The sequence below is a fragment of the Setaria italica genome, chromosome IX (assembly GCF_000263155.2).
Source record: "Setaria italica strain Yugu1 chromosome IX, Setaria_italica_v2.0, whole genome shotgun sequence".
In the NCBI taxonomy this organism is placed as follows: Eukaryota; Viridiplantae; Streptophyta; class Magnoliopsida; order Poales; family Poaceae; genus Setaria; species Setaria italica.
In genome coordinates, this window is record NC_028458.1 from 57562365 (window position 1) to 57584622 (window position 22258).

Consider the following 22258-nt stretch of genomic DNA (forward strand, 5'->3'; position numbering starts at 1 on the left):
TCGTCGTTCTCCCCCGTCGGTTTCGGCCGGGCAAACGCGCAAAATAGCGAGGTCTCACGGGCGGCTACCCGCAAAAGCGCCCTCGCCGATCAGGAAGGAAGCCTGGCAGGCATCGGCGCTTTAATGACGCGGCCCCCTTCCCGAAAAGAGGCAGACAGTGCGCACCCGGCCAATGGCGGGGTCGATAATTTTCCTCGGATGGGAAATTCCGGGCTTCGCTTTCCTTCCCCCCTTCTTTATTAGGGAAGGGAGGGGAAGATCACTGATCAGGCAGGATCACCCTTTCGTCTCGTCGTCCCTTCCTTCCCGCAGCGGCTGAGCCCATAAAAACGGCAGGCAGCGCCACCACCGAATCCCCCCTCCTCTTTCCGTTTCGCCTCGTTGCGCGCCCCGCCCCACCTCGCTCCTCATCACGGCAACACCGGCAGGGACGGAAAAGGAAAGCCGAGGAGGGGGAGGAGAGAGAGAGAGAGAGAGAGAGAGAGAGGGAGGCAAGCAGCGCAGCGGGCAGCGGCTACGGCCAAACCCTACGCGGCCCCCCTTCTTCTCTCTCCCACCACCGCCTCCCTTGCCATTTTTGGTGAGTCCCCCCTTTCCCTTCCCCAGATCCCCTTCCGTTTTCTACTTTTGCTTCCACCGCCGCCCCAATTCGGATAACAAAGCCCTCCCCGTCTCCTCCTCAGCCGCCGCCGGCCGATCCGGGAGAGGGAGGACGAGCTGGGGTTCCGGCCGCGGTTCGATTGGAGCGAGGCCGATTCTCTCGCCGGCGGCAGTCCAGGATGGTGCGGGGGAAGACGCAGATGAAGCGGATAGAGAACCCGACCAGCCGCCAGGTCACCTTCTCCAAGCGCCGCAACGGCCTGCTCAAGAAGGCCTTCGAGCTCTCCGTCCTCTGCGACGCCGAGGTCGCGCTCGTCGTCTTCTCCCCGCGCGGCAAGCTCTACGAATTCGCCAACGGCAGGTAACCACCGCAATCACCTCCCCTTCCGTTCCGCGTTCCCTCCCTCGTTTAGTTGTTTTGGTGGTCTTTGTTTAGCTATCGTTTTGGCAGTAATCCTTGTGTTCCTTTGCTGCTGCTTTGGTTTGTGAATGGGGGTATGGATGTGGGTTCCGACTAGTTTACTCTTTTCTCGGGAGGGAAAGCCTGCAAAATCTGATGGATCCTTGCGCGCTGCCTGAGCAAACTCCTGTAGCGACCGCGTGACCTCTCGTCTTGTGGCCCGTGGGGTATGTGTGCAGATGCCGCCCGGTCCCTCTCACCTCTCTCCCTCTCACTCCTTCCTCTCCGTGCTCATCCATTGGCTGGCTTCAAGTTTTTGCGTCCGGGAGAATCTTGTCTTGGTTTTGCCGTAGAGTGCGTTTTAATTCCTTGCTGCTCCTCGCAATGTTTTGCATCAACTTTACCGTGGTTTCGGGCCCAAAAGGACAGTTAGTACATGTAGGCAGCTCATTTCTCCAAGAAAAGAAATAGGCGTGTAGCCAATGGGGAAATGCGGCCTGAAAAGATGGCAAATGTGTGCTACACGGCAGTAGAGCCAGGCTGCAAGCGGCAAGAACGCACTAAATGCGCAACTGCCTGAAGAAAGATTTGCAGCAACACTATTTCTAGAGTTTATCCACATGCATGGACGATGGGCGTGCTTGCTTCCAAGCTACGGGAAGCCATGCCACAGGGCTGTGGCGCTGGCGTGGCATCCATGGTTGGGAACAAGCAGCCCCGATCTCTTTCTTCTTCGGACCAATTAACCCAATTTTAATTAAATCATGAGGGCGATATAGAGGTTGTTTCTGGTGCCCACAGTTTTTTTCTTAGTACGGCTGGCACTATGTGGGTTCTTTTGCTGTTGAGGCCCAAAACCAAGCATGCGATATTGTGTACTATGCCTCTCACTGTACATGTATTGTTTCATTTTTGCCACACGGTTAACTGGAAAAAGGAATTTTGCATTCACGCCACATTGTGGCCTTTATCAAGTTGGTCACCTGCGCTATCTTGTTTACCACTGGCTGTAGTTTTATCCACGTTTTATTAAATTTGGGCCTCAACCGTTCTGCCTTATGATGGCTTAATAGATGCTGGTTAGGCTCTAAGATCTACAAGTAACATACCAATCTGCTGCATACTTCAGTTTTCCCTGCTTCATACTTCACTTTTTGCCCTAACAGTACAGAGCATGGAACAAAATCTCTAAAGACCGAAACCTGGAACATGTTCTCCTGCAGGTAATGGGCCACGTCGCCCTAAATCCTCTATCGTTGGATCCTGAGCAGTCTTCCCCTCTGGCCATTGATCCCCTCACAATTCGACCTGCACTCTCAATCCTCGGATCCCCTTTGACCAAACTATCTGTCCAGCGTATTTTCCTGAGAAAATCCATAGTGCAGCGTTGCCTGCCGGCTGATTGTGAAACAAAGCCACTAGCACCCATTCCATCTGGAATAAAGTTATCTGAAATATATATTTTCTTCCTCTGATTTTGCACTACTATAAATCCTCCCGTTCCAGAGTATGCATGATTATTTTTCACAAATACAACATTTGGTATGCGTAGGTAATATTCATAGCTATATCTGGAAGTGCAAGGAGGTTGACCACACAACAATGATAAGGAAGCTGTTTTGAATATTTACGGTCTGAAAACAAAGGTTGTGTTGACCAGGCTTTAGTTCTTGATTTTCAGTAATGACAAATAAGCCATTGTTCACGTCTGCACATTTTTTTAGAAACTGGAAATGTTCCGGCCTCTGCGACCGCACATAGCCAAATTTACGGTATTTTCACCTCACAACCTGATCACAAATAAAATGGTAGATAGTACGCAAGTGAAGGAAGAAATCAAAAGCAAATTCTATTATTGCTTCTCAATCCATTCTTGGCAAATATATCTAAAGCAACCACCTCCAGTGCCTTGCTTGGATCAAAATCGCAGCCAATATGCATAAAAAGGTTAAATGGTTTTTTCCCTCAAAAGCCAAATCATTACGCGTACACCAGATTGCCCACGTAAGAGCTGCCACACCCATAAAAATCAAACTTCGATCATTTTTGCTTATGCCTATTAACTAATTGCTAAGCATATGCGTTATTGACTTTTCTTGGGTTAACCCAGTAGCTATATTAACAACTCTCTAAATGGTCTTAGCATGTTGACACTCAAAAAAGATATGTTTAATTGTTTCATTACTATCACATAAGCAATATTTTTTGCTCCCAGACTAATTTCTTTTAGCCAAATTATCCTTTGTTAAAATAACACCTCGTTTGAGGTATATCTTCATTTTTAGAGGTATTTTCAGCTTCCATATAAATTTCTCGGTGAAGGACATTAATGTCCTGATTTATAAAATATTGTTACATAGACCATACGGTGAAACTACCATGTTTATGCAAGTCCCAGATAAAATTGTCCCTTCCATCTGGAAAGCTAGCACGAGGCTATTCTAGATACTAGGTTATTCTAGATAGTCAACTTATCTAAAGAAATGTGCAATGACATTTGATTTATGACATTTGCCACTATAACATGAGGATAGTAGACTATATTATACAGGTTAGGGAATTGCTCTTTTCTTGGTTTAGAGCCGACCCAAGTGTACTCCCAAAATTTGGTTTACGACCCGTCCTTTATTTTGAAAGTCCCACTACCTAGGAAATCTTTCTGACCATTAACATAACTTTCAAGAAATGCGGGTCTCTAGGTTTAATTTTTACATGCGAAAGACACTTCGAACTTAGATACTTATTTGTAAGTAAGGTCTACCATGTGCTCTCTTCATTCACCAGTTTAAATAACCACCTGCTTTTACGTCTGCACATAATCGATGCATACATGTGGCGCACACATAAAATTTCATTTCAATTTGTCTAATAAGCTCCGGTGATTTGGCTGGCCGCTCCACGGGGCGCGGCAAAGGACGCGCCAGTTTTCTAGTAATAAATTGAATTTTTGAAGTTGGAGAGGGTTGAGGCATGCTAAGGACTTCAGGATTTGGGGCCAATGGGAGTGGTAATTAAGGATGGGGCAATAATTATGGCAGACAAAAATAGATAGGAGATGATCCATGTCTAAAAACACCACTCAAACACTTCTGGCATATTAGTACTAGTATAATTAGAAAAAATTGTATTGTGCTATCATGATATGGTTGTTGTATTTTTAAAAACCGGTCTTAGCCAAATTGTTTGTTTTCACTAGAAAATAATCAAACTTCCATTCACATCCACCTTTTAGTTTGGGTGGTCACCAAAAGAATCGATTCATTTTTTTTGTTGGGTTTATAAATTACCAAAATATGGTCCACATAGGTACCATAGTGAATATGTCAAAGGATGAATAATGTTAACATAGCTACAATGTTTTTCTGTGCACAAGCACAACATGGCCTTCCAAATGGAGACAATATTTGAACCGTGCTTAGATAAAGGTTTAGAAAATAAGATTTTTATTTTCAAAGACATTGCTTCAAAAAAAAATCTTAGTTGTTTTATATACACTTTTTATTTATTTGTGTGTAGCAAGAAATTGGCATATGATACAAATTTCTCGAATTTGGTGTTTTTATAGTTATACTCTTGTGTTATAGGAAGTACTACAACTCATTGTTAGCTTTAGTTGAGATATAAGGATGATCTCTATAGAATAAGTGACGTTAATAATACTACAATTTATTGTCCTTGTAAATGTGTCTTACCTAAATGTTACGGAGTCCCTCCCTCCTTTGAAAATCTTTATCATCCGTTTCCTCATTTTAGAATTCGACCTTTGTTTGTCCATTAAAAATACATCAATGACATCATTCTAATTACCAAATCAATACTAAAAATAGATTAATATATACTAGGACAACTATCTATATACTTTGTCAAGCGGGTGATAATATCATTGTAATACTAAATTCTTTTCCCCAAATAACAAATGGATCATTCTGACAACTAATTTGATAAATTGCAAGTTAGTTACGAGGCCCATGACTTCAATTACATAAGTAGATGCATGCTCGCATGATAATTGGTAAGAGTCCTAAAGTATTGAAGATTTCCCCAAATAACAAATGGATTATTCTGACAACTAATTTGATAAATTGTAAGTTGGTTACAAGGCCCATGACTTCAATTACATAAGTAGATGCATGTTCGTATGATAATTGGTAAGAGTCCTAAAGTATTGAAGATATACGACCTTAAGTATAGTGTGGAACTATGGATTGCTCCGTGCTGTCTAATTTTTTTGTTTTGATCTTGGTTTCAATCTATGTGCTATCCTTTTCCACTCTACTTTCCTAGTCCTACTAATTAAGTGTACATACTCCCATCTCTTTACTTCAATTGTAAAATTTTAGCCTATATATATAATATCAGCAATTTCATATAACATTCAGTAGGATGTAAAGTAGGATGTAACAACGATGCCACTAAACTTCATGAATACAAAGGTTAATATGAAATGTTTGAGGGATGACTTGCATACATTTTTGTAGTATGTTTGGAATCTAGAACGCCAAAATACAATCCAAGGACGAAGAAAGGATTATCTAGGAGAATAGCCTATATTCTAATGCAAGGCTAGGAAGAACAGTCCAACTATCGGTGCAATTGATTTTAACACTAATTAACCTTTAAGAAACACTATGGCAATCATTGTCATTATTTTAGTTAGACTGTGTTTTTCTTGTAATGGATTTAAATATATAATACAAAAACATGACTACATAGATATACTTGATAAATTCAAGAATACATATATGATAAAGTTAGATAGGGTCGTAACAAATCCAATAATTTGACTCTATCAAACATCTACGAAGCATATAGTTTGTAAACATTTACTTATATATAGTTTCTTGCTATGGATACGGTGCCAATGATAACAAGCTTAGCTTTATTTGTGATGAAGATTTTGCATTTGGCCCCAAGATTGAATTGATAAATTATCAACTTTTTAGAAAATAGAGAAATGACAATGGAGAAGTGATTTTTGTGCCTAAAGTTTGGTTACGTGAATGTAATCATGTGAGAGTATGTAAACATTGTTGGTCTGCTAATATCGAACCAAAAGGGCCATGCTAAAGAGCTATTGGAGTAGTAAATGCTCCTTGAGTTACACAAAACTAGGAATCCCTAAGTTACATAAAACTAGGAACCCAATTAGCTAAATGGCCACCTGTGGTGGTTTTTTGTTGGTAGATCTTGACATGGTTAGCTCTATTTTTTTGTTGGGTACACACGTATTAGGTCGTGTCGACTGGATGACAACCTCTTACATAGCACATGTCTTGCTCCATGTTGGCTAGGGTAGTATGGGTGAAGTACTTGTCTAAATGTACTATTTGCTCTAGGAAGCAAGGAATTCATAGTTTCGAGTAGAGTCAAGGATTGTGGTGGTGGTTTTTAGGTTTTTGATCACCCTAGCTCTTGATCCTGAAAGCAAATACATGGGGTGATCAAAATATATTATGGTCACCAGAATAGGATAAATATGTCGGGAAATGTGTGTGCTATGCGTGCGGGAGTGAGAGGCACCGGCCTAAACTAGTTTGTGGCCCTATTAGAGAGCATCTCATTCACGTCTATTCCTAAACCTTATCCACGGCGGTTACCGGGCCAGCACAACGAAGCTGCGGTTACGCCCGCACGTATCCGTGTTGATATTGCTAACGAATAGTTGAATCAAGAGATGGCAAACAAAAACAACATTTTTTTTCCTAGACTAGACCAAAAGGGTTTCTGTAAGGTTCCCCCACAATCGTGAGTTGCAACTCACATGTTTTTTTGTGCTAAATACATGCGAGTGCGATGACCAGCCGTCGAACTTATGACCTTCTCTCTCGTGTTGTCCTTCCTTAATTATCGTCACACCTATTCGTCATTACTGCACTCAATAGGGGTTCTATTTCTTTTGACCCTTGTTGTTTGAAGCTAGTATCTAAATGACTTAAAAAAACTAACTACAAAGTTGTAGATCTCGTCCAAACTTATGATTTGAGTATAGAATTTATTTTGCAAGTACGAATACAAAAATCTTGAATTTCCGGATACTCTTGAGATTCAAATTTCAGTAGCTGGAATTTATTTTTGGCCGAATAACCCTGAGATATCCTTGTTGTCTCTTAATAACTAGAGCTGGTGAGGATAATCTTGAGGTGTACTCGTGTCCCCGTGGTGTGCAATGGTGCTATTTCAGCCGTCATCCGTCCCTATGTGGATAGGGATACGCAAGAATTAAATACGAATGGGTTAGTAGGCGCATGCGACCTGAAGCAACAATCACATAGCAATTAGGTGGAACAACAAAGAAGAAATATTTGTATGGTAAAATAAATTAAATTTCTGCGGTGGGTGCAAGTCTCCCACATGAAGCTCCAGACAAAGCGGTTACTTTTTTTTTAGGAACACAAGGCTTTGATCACGAGAAGGCCTGGACATAGGTGAAAGACTTGCACACCCTATGAGATGTAAGCATCTTCTCAAACCGACCATCGAACTACGACTATCCCTAGATCAAAATCTATCGATTACAATGTCACCCCATCTGAACCATTCCAGAAGAAATTTAGCATTTGATGCTGAACATAATGTGTATGATATGACAATATCAAGTATTCCATGCTTGGAACAACAAAATGGACACAAACATAACTTCACAAATAGGATATGGTCAACATTCGTAGCATAAGAAAGATAACATGTAGATGTATGAAGCTTGCAACATGTGATTTTCCAAACCTTTTTTTTCTTGATTTACGGCCTAGATTGGATATGCATAAATTAATATTAATAGATTATCCAAAGTTAGGAATCGGAATGGAAATGGGATGGATCAAAAAATTAGAGTAAAGATAATCAAATAATACATGCGTATTGGAGAAATATGTGCATGGTTGCAAGAAGAAATAATCTTATGGTACGACGAGCAAGCTATTAGGTCTAACATTTACTAATTGAGCTTGGAAAGGCTAGTACATCAACTACTTCTTGGTCTTTGTATCAAGATGTGGATATAACCTCCTATTGAAATAGAATTTGAAACTTGATATTATAGCCTTCCAAATTTATGACTCCCTAATTTGACATGCAACTTGGATGACTATGCTGGTGGGTGTGTCGACTACATTCAAACCCGACACAAGGCCCTCCAAGGTGTGGCTACCATGGTTATAAACTAGATGCAAACGTGTTAAATTGGGCTAGCCCTGTAGACTGACTATCCTTGCACATCAATATAAATCCATAACACCTCATCCTTCAAACCATAGTTTATTCTCCAGCGAAACAAGGCCTCCATGTGACTTTCAGAAAAACTAGTTACCAAGATGAATCAAGTTCTAGGGTCCCCTAAGGACAAAGTTGGCGACGAGGTTGCGTTGAGTTTCATAAGTTAAAAGTGAAGGCGATGAGAGATTTTTCCGTGCAAAGCGAAGGGCTCTTTAGTCTTTAGTTTGCGAAGTGCATATCACAATATCATTGATGAAGGTCTCAATAGACGATGTGATGTAAGATGTAAATCTAGTGAAAGAAGCGTTTAAAGTGAAGAGAAACATGCTACAAGCTATCAGTTGGTGAGAGTCTAGTTGTGGCAATGCATGAACACCACCATGGAATGTCCATTATCAATTGGCACCATTAGAGGAAAATGTTGAACCAGGAAAACACCGAATGGTACTTTGGCCAGTATGATTATTAGAGAAATTGCATTGGAAAACATGGAATTCTACTTTGGCCACTGTGATCAGCTTGCAAGCATAGTAGTCGATGAAGATATTTGGAGATGACTAAGGAATAAGGCATCTGTTGCAGAAAAATGATCGAGTGAGGCACTTTGCACATTGTGTGGAATGTGAACACCCACACAAAGATGCTACAATACCTTGATTTGATTTTGTTGATATCGGTTTTTGACTAGAGTCAACTGCTGTGGGTAAGGTTCTAATAGTCACTAATAGAGAGAGAAAAGAGCTTGAAGTTGGTGCCGCGTTGACCAAGACCAGCCGCAGTTGACCAGGGTTCCAGAAGCCTATTGAAGACCAAGCGGGCCTAGTCCAAAGCGAAATCGACTCCACCAAATAAGGGAAAGCGTGGAGGTTTATCTTTAGTAGTTTTTAGGAATACCTGTAATAGTCATGTCGTAATGGACTAGGATTTTAGCTTGCTCAAGCGTATAAATATAAACCTGTGAGCCTTGTAAACAATAATCATTAATCAACCAATACAACCTTTCGGTGCTATGCCGCCAAAACCCTAGGAGTAGGAGTAGAGTAGATTTGACGAGTTCCTTCTAGCGCGCAAGGCTGCATCGGCTTTGATCTTGGGCGAGCTTGTAAGTATTGTCACCCGGTCATCATGATCTCTATCAGAACTTTCTAAGTTAAGTCTTATAATCTGATATTGTCATGTGGCTAGTTATCGATTTATCTTAGATTGCAAGTAGAACTTTCTAGGCTTTGTCCAATATTCTACTTGTTTTCTTAATAGGCTTGTAAGCAGTAGGCAAGAGGTCGTTGATGATTGTGCTCTAGTCTTTTACGTTGTCAGATCGAGGTTAATTCTTTCTCATTCGTGTTACCTTGTCTGAGTTCAATACACTTATCAAAACATTAATTAAGATATGATAATGTATCTGGCTTGTGTACAGTCAGCATCAGCTGATCCTTATTGCTATGTTTTAAAATTTTAAGTTAGTAGATTGATGCCAATGCTCTCTCATTCATGTTACCTTGTCTGAGTTCAATACACTTATCAAGACTTATCAAGATACTGGCTAGATTTGTTAGCTTATTTGATAAGCGTGTGGTTGACAAGGGCTTCCCGTTTATGGCTCTTGTGTTACAATGCTTTATCTTAGTTCGTCGGCTGACATAGCCAATGACACATGCCATTAATGTTACATTTATTTACACCGCATGCTTACATTAAAATATCTATCTGTTGTGGTGTTTATTCCAAAAACGTCTACCCATGAGTTATAGAGCAAGGAAGGCTTAAAGTTGATGACTCAAAGAAGCTAATGAAGGTTGACAAGCATTCGTTTCCAGCTATCAATATGGTGGAACCTGCATCAGTCGACAAAAAGATGAATCAAGACTCTGGTCAATTTTTCTCACGTCAAAGAGGGCAAAGGAATCTGGCGTTGTAGACCCAAGGGTGAAAGTATCGGCCAAGGAGTGAAAAGAGAGTGAGTTGGGCTCAGGGAGTTGAGCAAGCTGAAGCCAACCGATCCGTCAGGAAACCCAAGGTGACTTCCAACATGCTGATCAACAAATACCAGCGTAGACGGGAGGCTAATGAAGATAGGGAGGAGGATAATAGAAGCAAATTCGAGTCACATTGGAACTGTCCTTTCTTCCAATACTGTTGGAATCAAAAGGTGAGGCTACCATCGGCACTTCATTGCCTAGAGTGCAGCTCACAATATCAAGAATATCGTGATTCAAAGAGACAATGCCGATCGATGCATGAACGTTTGGAGTATCATTCTCCAAGGCATCGTCAGGCAGTTGAGGAATCTGATGAAGAGAAGGAGGTATAATATGTGCATGATAGGTTGAGTTATCCTCCAAGGTGCAGATCTGTGGTCATTGACGAATCCGAGGAAGAGCATATCAAGCAACAAGATAAGTTGATTCCTAGAGAACGTTTGTGTCCAAAAGGCTTGACCAAGACTCAGAGAAGAAGGGTTCAACGCTTGCGTTACAAGGAGCAGCACTAGGAGTGGCGCGTCAAGCAATCAGACAAATGCAAACAGGTATTGACTGAAATTAATATGGTTTTTATATTGCCTGCTGAGTTTGGGATCTATCATAGCGATAAAGAGGTTGCACAGTTGGTCCTGCCGGCTCAGCAAGCTGTATTTGAGAAACCAGAGGTGAAAAAGCATCGACACTTGAAGCCTTTATATGTGAAGGGACATGTTGATGGCCGGCCGATGTCCAAAATGCTGGTTGATGGTGGTGTTGCTGTCAACATTATGCCATACGCTACTTACCGCAAACTTGGCAAGACTCCAAAGGATTTGATTAAGACAAACATAGTCCTGAAATACTTTGAGGGGAAGAGATCAGAAGCCAAAGGGGTCCTGAACATTGAATTGATGATTGGTAGCAAAACCTTGCTTACTATCTTTTTCATCATTGATGGGAAGGGTTCATACAATCTTTTTCTAGGTTGAGATTGGATTCATGCAAATTGTTGTATTCCGTCCACAATGCATCAACTGCTTATTCAATGGGATGGAGATATGGTGGAAATCGTGCTGGCTGATGGAACCGCTATCATCGCTGCAGCCGATGTTCCTTTCTAGGAGTCTCACAAAGTGCGCTGCTTGTCTGGAAGAGACTGGGATGAAGACGAATTCATGGATGCTGCAAGTTTCTTGTTCCAGATGGGTCAAGCAGATGATGAGGAAGCATAGGTAAAAATGTGTCTGTCAGCTGACTTATTAAGTTGTAATATTCATAGGCAATAAGTCAGAGCTGACAGCATGTAAAAGCCGATGAGCAGCTCATCACCTTATAGATTGCCAATATCTATTGATATCGCCTTTGGCACAAAAAATTTATATACAAATGTGTTTTCATTTGGAATGGAAAGTATTGCCGATACAAGTTGCGTTGATAAGCTTTGTCGTGCAAACTTTTTTCATACTACTAGATTACAAAAGCCGATGATTGTAGTCATCATCTCTAAGATAGCCGATATCTTGGGATATCGCCTTTAGAATCAAAATACAAAGAAGATACAAAAGGAAGCGCAAGTTTGATGAGAGGAGATCTCCTTCTATCCCGGCATCTTCGAGAAGCTCGCTGGAGATGATAATGGAGGTACATCACGAGGATTTTTCTCGCATCATGACCTCCTGGCTTGATAAAAGAGGCTTTGGAGGAAAGGAGCATCCTAATTTATTTCATGAGAGTTCTTCTAGGTTCTGGAGGTCATGGGTCTTCTATAAGCTTCAAATATTACGAGCTTCCAGCCTACAAGTCCTATTTTTTTTTGCTATGGTTCTTGGTGATGAAAGTGCTAACGCTGGTGGCCTATTTATAGCAAGATTGCTGGAGTACAGCCAAGGCAATACAGAGAACTTGTGAGTTATAATGGTGGGAATCTTTCAACTTTCATGGATTGCCAGAGTAATAGTGCTCTCGTGGAGTTTGGCCTGGCCTAGAGTGGTAAAAGATGATTCATTGCGATATGTCAAGAAAAGTAAAGATAACATTGAAGGGTCGCTTTGAAGGGGTGAAATAATTGTGCACAAGTTGAGGATAGAGATTAAAATAGAATTAATTGTTCTCTACAAGACCTTTTCAATGGCCTCAATTGCACGCAGGTGGATCTGGTCAACATCGGCTATAAACTGCAGGTCTTCTTCGTTAGAGCTTGGGATATCATTAACTTGCCGATGTTGATGACGCACTTGGTTGATGGAGTCGGCCAGTTCTTTCTTTTTTCTCATGGATGGCAATGGGATAATCATTGAGCTTAAGCTTCTGCTATTGCTTTGTTCACTAGGTCAAGTTCAAGCATCAGCTGGTCTCTTTTAGTCTCCAAAGCCTTTTGACTTTGCGCATTTGAGGAGAAAGAGGCATCAAGGCTATCAATTTCTTGTTTCAACTCTTTGGTCTTCAATTTGACAGAGTCCAACTGAGCACTAGCCTGACGATTAGCTTGCCTATCGGCTATGCGCTTTTTGGCTCTCTGGACTTCAGAATAATGCGATTCAATGAAGGCCGCAGGAGTCAATGATGCCATTAATTCATCGATGAAGTGGGTCCCGATCTGCTTGAATAACCTTTGGATCGGCTCAACATTTTCTAGCAACACAGATGTGTTGTGACGCAACAATTGCAGAAAAGCTGATAGCTGATCCCTGATGTTTGTATAGTTCTACATTGAATGTCTTGTGCTAGTATCCTCCTCGTCTGCGAATTTTCTATGCTGAATGAGAAGAGATCTGACATTGAGGGATTGGCAGCCTGTGGAGAAAATTTGTTAGCACAAGAGTTAAATATTTTAACAAGCGCAGACAATTTGCATACCTGAACAGGGATTTCTTGTTGTTGGATATCGCGTTCAGGGTCTTCCTCATCGGTTATGATTTTTGGCGATTGTGGAGCTGATGGAGATGTTTCTGGCTGAGTAGTCCTTTCTTCAGCTGATGGTTCATCCTGCAAATAAGCATGGGTTGGAATATGTTCACACAGAAGCATTGGATTGCATGGATTAAGATATTACCAAGGGAATCTCTTGGATCGGTGATTGTTGTCGGCTTGGCACAGGATGCTCTTCTGAGATTTGTACGTCCAATGGAGGAGCCGATGCTGACACCGATGCTTTCCATAACAGCTGGTTGAAAGAGTCCATCCGTGCAAAACAAGGAGAAAATTGTAAAGCAGAATTAGTATTACTGTCCCGATGAGACCATTCTCTTCAACTGGAGGTGTGTTTCCTCCTGAGTTGCTGCTGATTCTTCTGGAGCTCTATCGGCTGCTGGCTCTTGGATATTAGGAAGTGGTGAATTTGCCTGGTATAGCCGATTAGATTCAGCGTGTTAATAGAAATAGGAGACAGATGAACAAGAGTGGAGTGGCTATTATACCTCTGAAGCCAATGGAGATTCAATTGGTGGTATAGTGGCTTTCTTCTTCTTCTTCTTCTTGCTTAGTAGCTTGGATGATGGCTTGCGTTTACTTGCTGCAGGGGCCTTGGGCAAATCAGATCCTTGGGGGGCATCGGCTCCGAAAATTGGTTCTGCAATACGAGGGTCATAAGCAATCGGCATGCCACTTAGACTCACAAGGGGAACATCAGCTTCATTTTCCTGCCGAGAATATGGAATATTATCACAAGTTAGAGGGAAAGAAGGGAAATAAAGCAATAAGTCGAGAAGTTACCTCTCCATTAGATGGTTCATAATCAGGGTATAGCCTTTTGCAGTAATGAGCTACTGATCGGTTCATCAAATGACTCTTCCATTCGTTCCACCACTGGTCAAAGGATTCAGATGAAACTTCAATTCCAGTCCAGTGTTTGCAGGTCAAATGGGACTAGAAGTGAAGTCAGAGCACTTAGGCTTTCATATTCTGAACTTTACCAATGAAAAATAAATCAATTGGGACCTGACCAAATCCAAGCTGGCGAGCAAAGGCCGAGGGATGATAGAATTCATAAGGAGTGTGAGATCGACCATTGGCAAAACCAGTTGAGAAGACACAAGTTGTTGCATATGTTTTGAAAAATAATCTGAACAGTTCAGTTGCGCAAGACTTTGAAAAGATGGAATTCTCTGGAAATTGGAACTGGTCGATATCTACATATGCACACCAGGTTGTTGCATTTTCCCCAAAACCATAGTAAAAGAGATTTATTTCTTGGCCTTTGGCTATGTAGACAGTAAGCCAGAGCTGAATAAACCGCCATGGGCCACCAGTCCTGATAATTTCACCGGCTCTCAGTTTGATTGACATCTGGTGCATTAGGTGATGTACAGATCCAAGTAAAATTTTTCCAAGAGAAAGCCTTTAGCTTTGAGACAATTGTTTTGCAAAGATCAGCATATTTGTTGTTGGGCCGACGGTGGATCCACATATCACAAACCTTTCCAGCCACATTTAGAAAAAAGGGCATGTTTTTCACCAGTGACTAAGTGAGGAGATGTAACCAGACCAACCATTCATATTTTTAGATTTGACCCTATAGGAGGGTTGGTCCTTAGGCTGCATCAGCTTCAATCTCGGACGAGCTTGTAAGTACCGTCACCCGGTCATCACGACCTCTATTACAACTTTCTAAGTTAATTCTTATATTCTGATATTGTCGTGTGGCTAGTTACTGAGTTATCTTAAATTGCAAGTAGAACTTTCTAGGCTTTATCCAATATTCTGCTTGTTTTCGATGTTGCTCAAGTTATCGAACGGCTTAGATCTTGTTAGGTTGGCTTCATCGGCTCCCTTGCCTTGTTTAAACGTTCACAGTTATCAGATCGTATCGGTTGGTAGACTCTGCATGCTTTAACTGCTTTATATATGTTAGGTTTGATAGATCTTTACCCTTGCCCCTCGTATTGCTAACCGTCAGGCCTCTGATGTCAGCACGCTACCTTTAAGAGCCGATGCTTCGGTCGGGTCTTATCCGTATCTCACAGAAGCATGATGACATCATTGAGCCGATAGGGACGCATGCGAGGCCTTGTTGCCGCGAGCCTGTATGTTAAGATTAACGGGTCGAAGTTAATACCGTCTCACCATGTTACCTTGTCTAAGTTCAATTACATGGTCATGATATTGATTAGATTTTGTTACCTTAATAGGCTTGTAAGCGGTAGGCAAGAGGTCCTTGGTGATTGTGCTCTAGGTTTTTACGTTGTCAGATCGAGGTTAATGCTCTCTCATTCATGTTACTTTGTCTGAGTTCAATACACTTATCAAGATATTAATTAATATTTGATAACGTATCTGGCTTGCGTACAGTCAGCATCGGCTGGTCCTTGTTGCTATGTTCTAATCTTTTAAGTCAGTAGATTGATGTCAATACCCTCTCATTCGTATTACCTTGTCTGAGTTCAATACACTTATCAAGACATTGGCTAGATCTGTTAGCTTATCTAATAAACACGTGGTTAATAAGGGCTCCTCTTTTATAGCTGTTGTGTTACAATGCTTTATCTTAGTCCGTCGGCTGACATAGCCGATGATACATGCCATTAATGTTACATTCATTTACACTGCATGATTACATTAAAATATCTATCTGTTGTGGTGTTTATTCCAAGAACGCCTACCATGAGTTCGAGAGGTTTCGCCGCCGATCGGCTTAGAAATTTAATGTTTAGCTTGTCAATTTTCAAGTTGTCAATTTTCAAGTTAAAATGCTTGCATTAAAATATCTATCTGTTGGAGCTCGTCGGACTAGGAGAAATGCAAATGATCACAGTAGCATGTGTGATCAAACTGAGGACATGGGGCACGTTACCCAATAGAGTTGGATACGAACCTATTGAGCTAAGTTGTTAATAAAATTTGGAGACAAATTTGTTTAAGCCTAGTTCTTTTGATGCTTCTATGAACCGCTAATTGATCCAAACACTAAGCCATGAACTAGTATTAGCGTGCAATGACTCATTTACTGATGTACCTTTTGCTACTATATATGGATGTGATTTCTAATTATCTTAAAAAACATACATATCGACGCACACATGATCACATGGCTCCTACCATGGTTTCACCATGTGAAGTTATTTGTCTTATTTGATGTACAAGGTTTGTGGTGAAAAGTTAGATTCTACCTCTATTATCCCCATCCATGTGTTTTCTTAGGTGTTTGAGCCTTCTTATTGTAAAAGAAGATGCTCCTATGCACCTAGAGTGCATAATCTAAATTTATGTTGGCAATTAGCTCTGTCGTATCCTAAAAATAAAAGAACTTTAACCTTAACCACCTCTCCCAACATGAACTCCCAAATCTAGATCACTTAGCTAATGTCAAGCTAGATTTTTTGTGAGACGATTAAAAGCATCAATATCACACTCTATAACAAAGTTTTTGAAGATGTTTCATTGCTATTTATATAGATTGGAGAACCTAATACTAGTTTAATGGATGCGATACAAAAAGCATGCAAATAGTTGTTTCTTGTTGCATGACCAATATGTCCTTCAATCTTATTGTTTTAATTGAAGTCAAAACATGTTTTATTGATTTGTATTAGCATATCGTGAATTTTACATTAGCATATCGTGAATTTCATTCCAAACACATTTGATTTTTATTTGTGACCAAATGCATTTAATTCTTCATTGTTCAAGATTATAGTGTTAATCCCATGATATTGACATTATGCATTTTGCTCTAACAATATGGTGAAGTTGACATAATAATTGAAGATTTTGATGTTATACACATGTACCCCATGTAAAAATGTATATTAACATGCTCTTATCCTATTTTATTCCAAGACTCATGTCATCATGTGACCACAAGGTCATTTGTTATTACATCTCTTTGCTAAAACAACCCTTATAATCTTATAGACATCCCACTTGCAAAAATTTTCATAGATTGAAAATTAAGTCATTTCAAAGCAAAACAAATTATTGCTCTTTGGCTTTGCTCTTGAATATATACCTCATTATCATACTTCTAGTGCTTTGCCATGGTTATTTAGGTCCTTGTTTCATAAAATACAAGAGTACTTAAGAGGATCCAATATTTCTTACTTATAGAACGGAGGGTATGTATTTGTGGAAATAAAGTTTCTCTATGCAACTTCTATTATTTCCCTTGTGTCCGGCACCACACAATTAGGTGTGGCGTCGATCCTAATCTAGTGTAATGAATTTTCATGGCTCTTGTAATACATTCCATCATATTGGAAGGTTAGAAAAGTGTATTGTATCCATAAAATAATAACTTTTATTAAATGTACAAGTACCCCTCTCGCACTCCCTAAAGCACCATACACGTTAAGGAACAAAATCATATAAAATCATAATGTCATGTGGAATATAGTTTCAGGAAACATAACCATTTCAATGGCCATAAATACAAATCATATTGTTTAACATTTACCTTTCGACGTTGAGCCTTTACACTCTTTTTGAAAAGTTCAAAGATTTTGATAGCCATTGTTCTTTGGATGGACCGTCTAGGTTCTATCGCATTCTTGAATTTTTATGTAGGTCCTCTCATGCAGGCCCTGGACATCTAAAGTATGTCCACTATCATTTCTTTAGATCCTACCAATCTGTTTCTAGCCTACTTTCAAAAATTAATTTGTTGAAGCATAACATCTGTCATTTAAAAAAAATTGTAAAGAACAATACTGACATTTTCCCTGCTTTCCCCTAGTAGTACATCACACAAAAATACCTTTTTGTGAATTAGGCTGCAATATTTTTTCAGTGTCTAGCTTTCTTTTTTGTCTCTTTCTAACATTGTGCTCAATATTTTTCAAAAAAAAAATTGTGCTCAATATCAAACCACTGCAATAAGTATTTGGGATATGTTGTTAGCTTCCACTATGCCCGTTTCTAGGATTATGAACTGACAAACCCTAAAATCTACAATACAAGGACAATGCATTGTAGTCAGGAATCAGGAGTGTCGACCCCACCATGGCACCATAGAACTACCAGCTTTGTCTGTAGCTTCTTGAGCAATTGGAATGTATATTAATCACAGTTGAACAGAACACAGCTGATAAAATATTGGAGCAGATCAAGTAACCTAACTTATATTTTCACATAAATGAAATGTTGATGAATGAGATGTTTATCCGCTAGTACTACTGAATTGCTTCCATACCCATGTCTAAGACTGTATTGTGCAGATAAACTTTATGCTCCCTGCTAATTAAGAATATTCAAGATGTAAAGAGCTTTTGTATATGCTGCAGAGTGCAGAAAAAATGCAGGATGCATTTTGATATGTAATCCTTGTTTAGAATACTAGCTGTCTGATGAATGCATGGAAACAAGGCTGTAACTAAAACCTCATGAATGTTAATTTCAGTTTATGTTTGCATCCATGATATCTTTAATGTATGTTAAAACCTCATGAATGTTAATTTCAGTTTATGTTTTCATCTGTGCTGTCTTAGAACAGATTAATCCAAATATTTGAATGTTCAAAGACATATCTAATATTTTGAGTGTTTCACAAGGAATCAGCACTATACTAAGTTATCGAACAATTTTACTAACTTTACTTATCTCCATCTCAGTGTGCAGAAAACAATTGAACGTTATAGAACATACACAAAGGATAATGTCAGCAGCAAGACAGTACAGCAAGATATTGAGGTGACAACACTCAGTAAACACGACAATTCTGCTCTGTAAACTTGGTTATATTTCCTGTTACTGTATGCTTGGTGGCTTACTAAGGTGCCTAATTTCAATCATTATCTAATTTCAATTGCTTATTAGGAGTTTTTGTCTATCCTGTGGATCCATGAGCTAAACGGCATTAAAGTATGTCTATTTCGATGGTTTAATATGCCTTTGTTGGAAGTCCATTTTCCGGCGATGCATCTGCTGAAATCTGAAGCATAAAACTATACTGGACGGAAACTTGGTGGTGTTCAATTAATGTAATGCTGAAATTTTAAAAGCATGTGATGCTGATATGATATGACAAGACCTTGCATGAAAACAGTGAACAGTTGGGAGTTTTTTTAGGAATTTTCAGTCATTTTAAAATTGAAAATATGCATAATGTATTTTGTAAATTGTTTCATTGGATTGTAACCTAGAAGGATATGCACGGGTATTGGCTGATTCTGTTGGTATGGCACTTTATGTATACACGATATATCATATGTTAAATTTGAGGTAGTGATTCCTTAGATTGTTTAATCTGACTTTTACTGCAGCAAGTAAAAGCTGATGCTGAGGGCCTGGCAAAGAAACTCGAAGCACTTGAAGCTTACAAAAGGTCATTATTTAGTTATCAAAATACGGCTGCCCTTGTATCAATATTCTGGCAAGAACTAATTTTTGTTGATCTTCAGAAAGCTTTTGGGTGAGAAGTTGGAAGAATGCTCAATTGAAGAACTGCACAGTTTGGAAGTCAAACTTGAAAAGAGCCTTCACTGCATCAGGGGAAGAAAGGTTAGTTATTCCCCTAGTCATTTTAGAGTCTGTATATAACGTTGTGACAAATGGCAGACTCAGTTTTATATGTGATCTTACATGGCAGACTCAGCTGTTGGAAGAGCAGGTCAATAAGCTGAAGGAGAAGGTAAGTGAGTCCTCGCCAACTTGTTACCCTACAGTAACATAAAAAAATCAGAGGAGTTAGCTCCTAACTTTGTGCTCTGTTTATTTATTGCGTCAACATCAATCAGGAGCTGACACTGCGCAAGAACAATGAAGATTTACGTGAAAAGGTAATGGCAGTGAAACATTTTCTGACATGAAGACGCTGCCGGTTTGAACGGAATGACCCAACATCAGACTCTGATTACACTGCTTACCTCGAACTCCTGTGATATCTTATGTGCATATCATTATGGATTCCTTTCAATATGCTGCTACATTTCTGTGCCATCACGACGCATATGATGTGTTGCTTGTGATCATTTCTGCAGTGCAAGAATCAGCCGCCCCTGCAGCCTACTCCTCCTGCGGGGGCAGTCATCACCGTGGAAGACGATCACCCGGAGCAGAACGACGACGCCATGGACGTGGAGACGGAGCTGTACATAGGATTGCCTGGCATGGATCACCGCCGAAACAAGGCTGCGGCAGTCAGGTCAGCGTAGCCATGCGAAAGCAACCAATGCAAGCCTGCCGAGAATAATCTAGATCTCTGGTGTGGAGATGCAAGCCAAGCAATGATAAAAACCTTCAGTCGCGTTGTGTTTACAAACCTGTGTTGTGTCGTCCATGGATGCAGACGCAAGGCACATGCGCCAAACATCCGTCAGTAATACTACCCTGTAGCTGGGTTTCGAAACCTTGGTTCCTGCTCCCGTTTCATGCGATCGCCGATGATCAGGGACTTGGGGCTTGCCCTAGTCCATGACCATGGGTGAGCTTCCGAAGAAGAGAGAGAAGGCGAATGGTCTATGACGGCGTGCAGGGAGTCCTGTTTGGTTTGAACGCGTGGCTCACCAGGTGTTTATTGGGGCAACGCTTCGGCATCCTGCGGGTCGGCAGGCTGACCGGTTCTGAATTGATCTGCTTTGCCGGTCTCCACGTGTCCACCGGCCACTGGGGCGAAGGAGGCTTCTGGAGCCCTCTGGTTTGTGGCCTCCTGGGAGCGTGGATGTGGATTGCGGCTTTCATGGTCCCTATCTGTCGCCTGAAATTCTAGTGTGATGCGTCCGTGCCCAAGGGACACTTCCGTCCCACATGCACCTGCGGCGAGTAGATTTTTGTTACCTTCTTTACGATGCATCGGATCGGGGGCTGCACGGGCTATCTTGTATAAATTTGGAGGAGCGGTTGAGGGTCCAATATTATTGACAGTGTTAAAATCTTGGAGTTCTTATAATCTTTCCGGAGCAGCAAGATAAAGCACACACTGTTTATGTGGGTAACGGGCTTTCAATTTCAGCCCATCATTGCTTCCCCCCCAAAGTGCGTCGCTACTAGTGAACTCATCACCCAGTACAAAAGTATTGAAAAAAATGAAATTAAATTCCGGTAACCGTTGCCCAGCTAAAATCTCTGGTCGTCTGATCAGCAACAATGTCAGAGTGCCTTCTTTGAAAGAAAATCCCCACAAACACCAGAACAACCATGCAAATCAAGTGCACTACTACACCCACGATGGCTATAGGTAACCAAAAAAGAAAAAGAACTAAACAAGTTCAGGAACGAAAGCTCCCGCACACAATAGTCCGCCACATCATAGTCTTCGCTATCCACTCTATTGTTCAGGATCAGGGAATACCAGAGTCAAATCTGTCCCCAGCTGAATGTATCACATACCATGCGCCACTGCCAATTTTACTCCCTGTATACAGGCTTCCAGATCTGCAAGCTCACATGATGCATGCTGCCCGCACCCAAAGCAGGTCCATTACAAAAGTATATTGCTCAAAGTTACTCAAATGCCAAGTATACCTAGCTGTGCAATGATGAATCCATCTCTATGGGATTTGGAATGATCAGCCAAGGACCAAGGCATTTGGACCTATGCCAAGGGAATATAATTTCCTCCACGCACTTGTTTCCAAAGGGCTCCATGACAGCAGTAAGACATGAACTCAATATCATGAAATACAAATGATTTAGTTTCAACTGTGAATATTCCTCAGCACAGGAACAGGCTGCCTGATTACTCCCAAGAAATAACACATGATCATCCAAGCTATTTATCTTCTCTAGCTTTTAGGCCGCAGTCAAACTTTATATATTTTCATCCATCCAAGCCTGTTCCCAAATGCTTACTGGTGCGCATGCCCATCCGGTTCTTCCTTTATCCAAACTCGTGGTCTCCAAACTTGAAGATCGCCCCATGGAGCGTGAAAAATGCGAACCCTGTCACTCCCATAGCGATACTTCAGCATAATTATCTTTGTCCTGACCACAGTCCTGCTGAGGTTGATGCATAGACCATCCTTGTAGATGCAAACCTGAAAATGTGTGTGAGATGGCAATCAGGTCCACTTCTCATCCCCTAACCTAGCAAACGAAAGCTGCCTAAATGGATCGTAGATGAACAACACAGCATTGCTTTCTGCAGATGTATCATCATAGAATATAAGTGCCTTATGATGAAGTTAGTATTGCAGCTTGCCAAAAGCAAGGGTTAAGA

The 22258-nt window shown here is 40.8% G+C and overlaps 2 protein-coding genes across 9 annotated transcripts; one reads left to right on the forward strand and one right to left on the reverse strand.

Moving 5' to 3' along the window:
- Positions 1-259: 259 nt before the first annotated feature.
- Positions 260-20540, forward strand: LOC101777581 (MADS-box transcription factor 50). 5 transcript variants are annotated; one of them, XM_022823013.1, is made up of 9 exons: positions 260-580; positions 663-961; positions 15300-15365; positions 18714-18792; positions 19365-19426; positions 19503-19602; positions 19691-19732; positions 19839-19880; positions 20082-20540. In XM_022823013.1, exons 2-9 carry the CDS (start codon positions 780-782, stop codon positions 20253-20255), a joined length of 747 nt encoding a protein of 248 aa, XP_022678748.1. In that variant the 5' UTR covers positions 260-580; positions 663-779; the 3' UTR covers positions 20256-20540. The 5 variants fall into 5 exon arrangements, with proteins under 5 accessions (XP_022678748.1, XP_022678747.1, XP_004985920.1 ...); XM_022823012.1 differs by having other exon boundaries at positions 261-580; positions 684-961; XM_004985863.4 differs by lacking the exon at positions 15300-15365 and having other exon boundaries at positions 265-580.
- Positions 12191-15293, reverse strand: LOC111255804. 4 transcript variants are annotated; one of them, XR_002675777.1, is made up of 3 exons: positions 13885-15293; positions 13590-13741; positions 12191-13514 (listed from the first exon to the last, which is right to left on the reverse strand). XR_002675777.1 is itself a non-coding variant. In XM_022823014.1 (3 exons), the coding sequence occupies exons 1-3, from the start codon at positions 13948-13950 to the stop codon at positions 13395-13397; spliced, it is 408 nt and encodes a 135-aa protein (XP_022678749.1). In that variant the 5' UTR covers positions 13951-15293; the 3' UTR covers positions 12191-13394. The 4 variants fall into 4 exon arrangements, 1 of the variants encoding a protein (XP_022678749.1); XR_002675775.1 differs by having other exon boundaries at positions 12191-13158; positions 13226-13514; positions 13590-15293; XM_022823014.1 differs by having other exon boundaries at positions 13590-13811.
- Positions 20541-22258: the final 1718 nt, after the last annotated feature.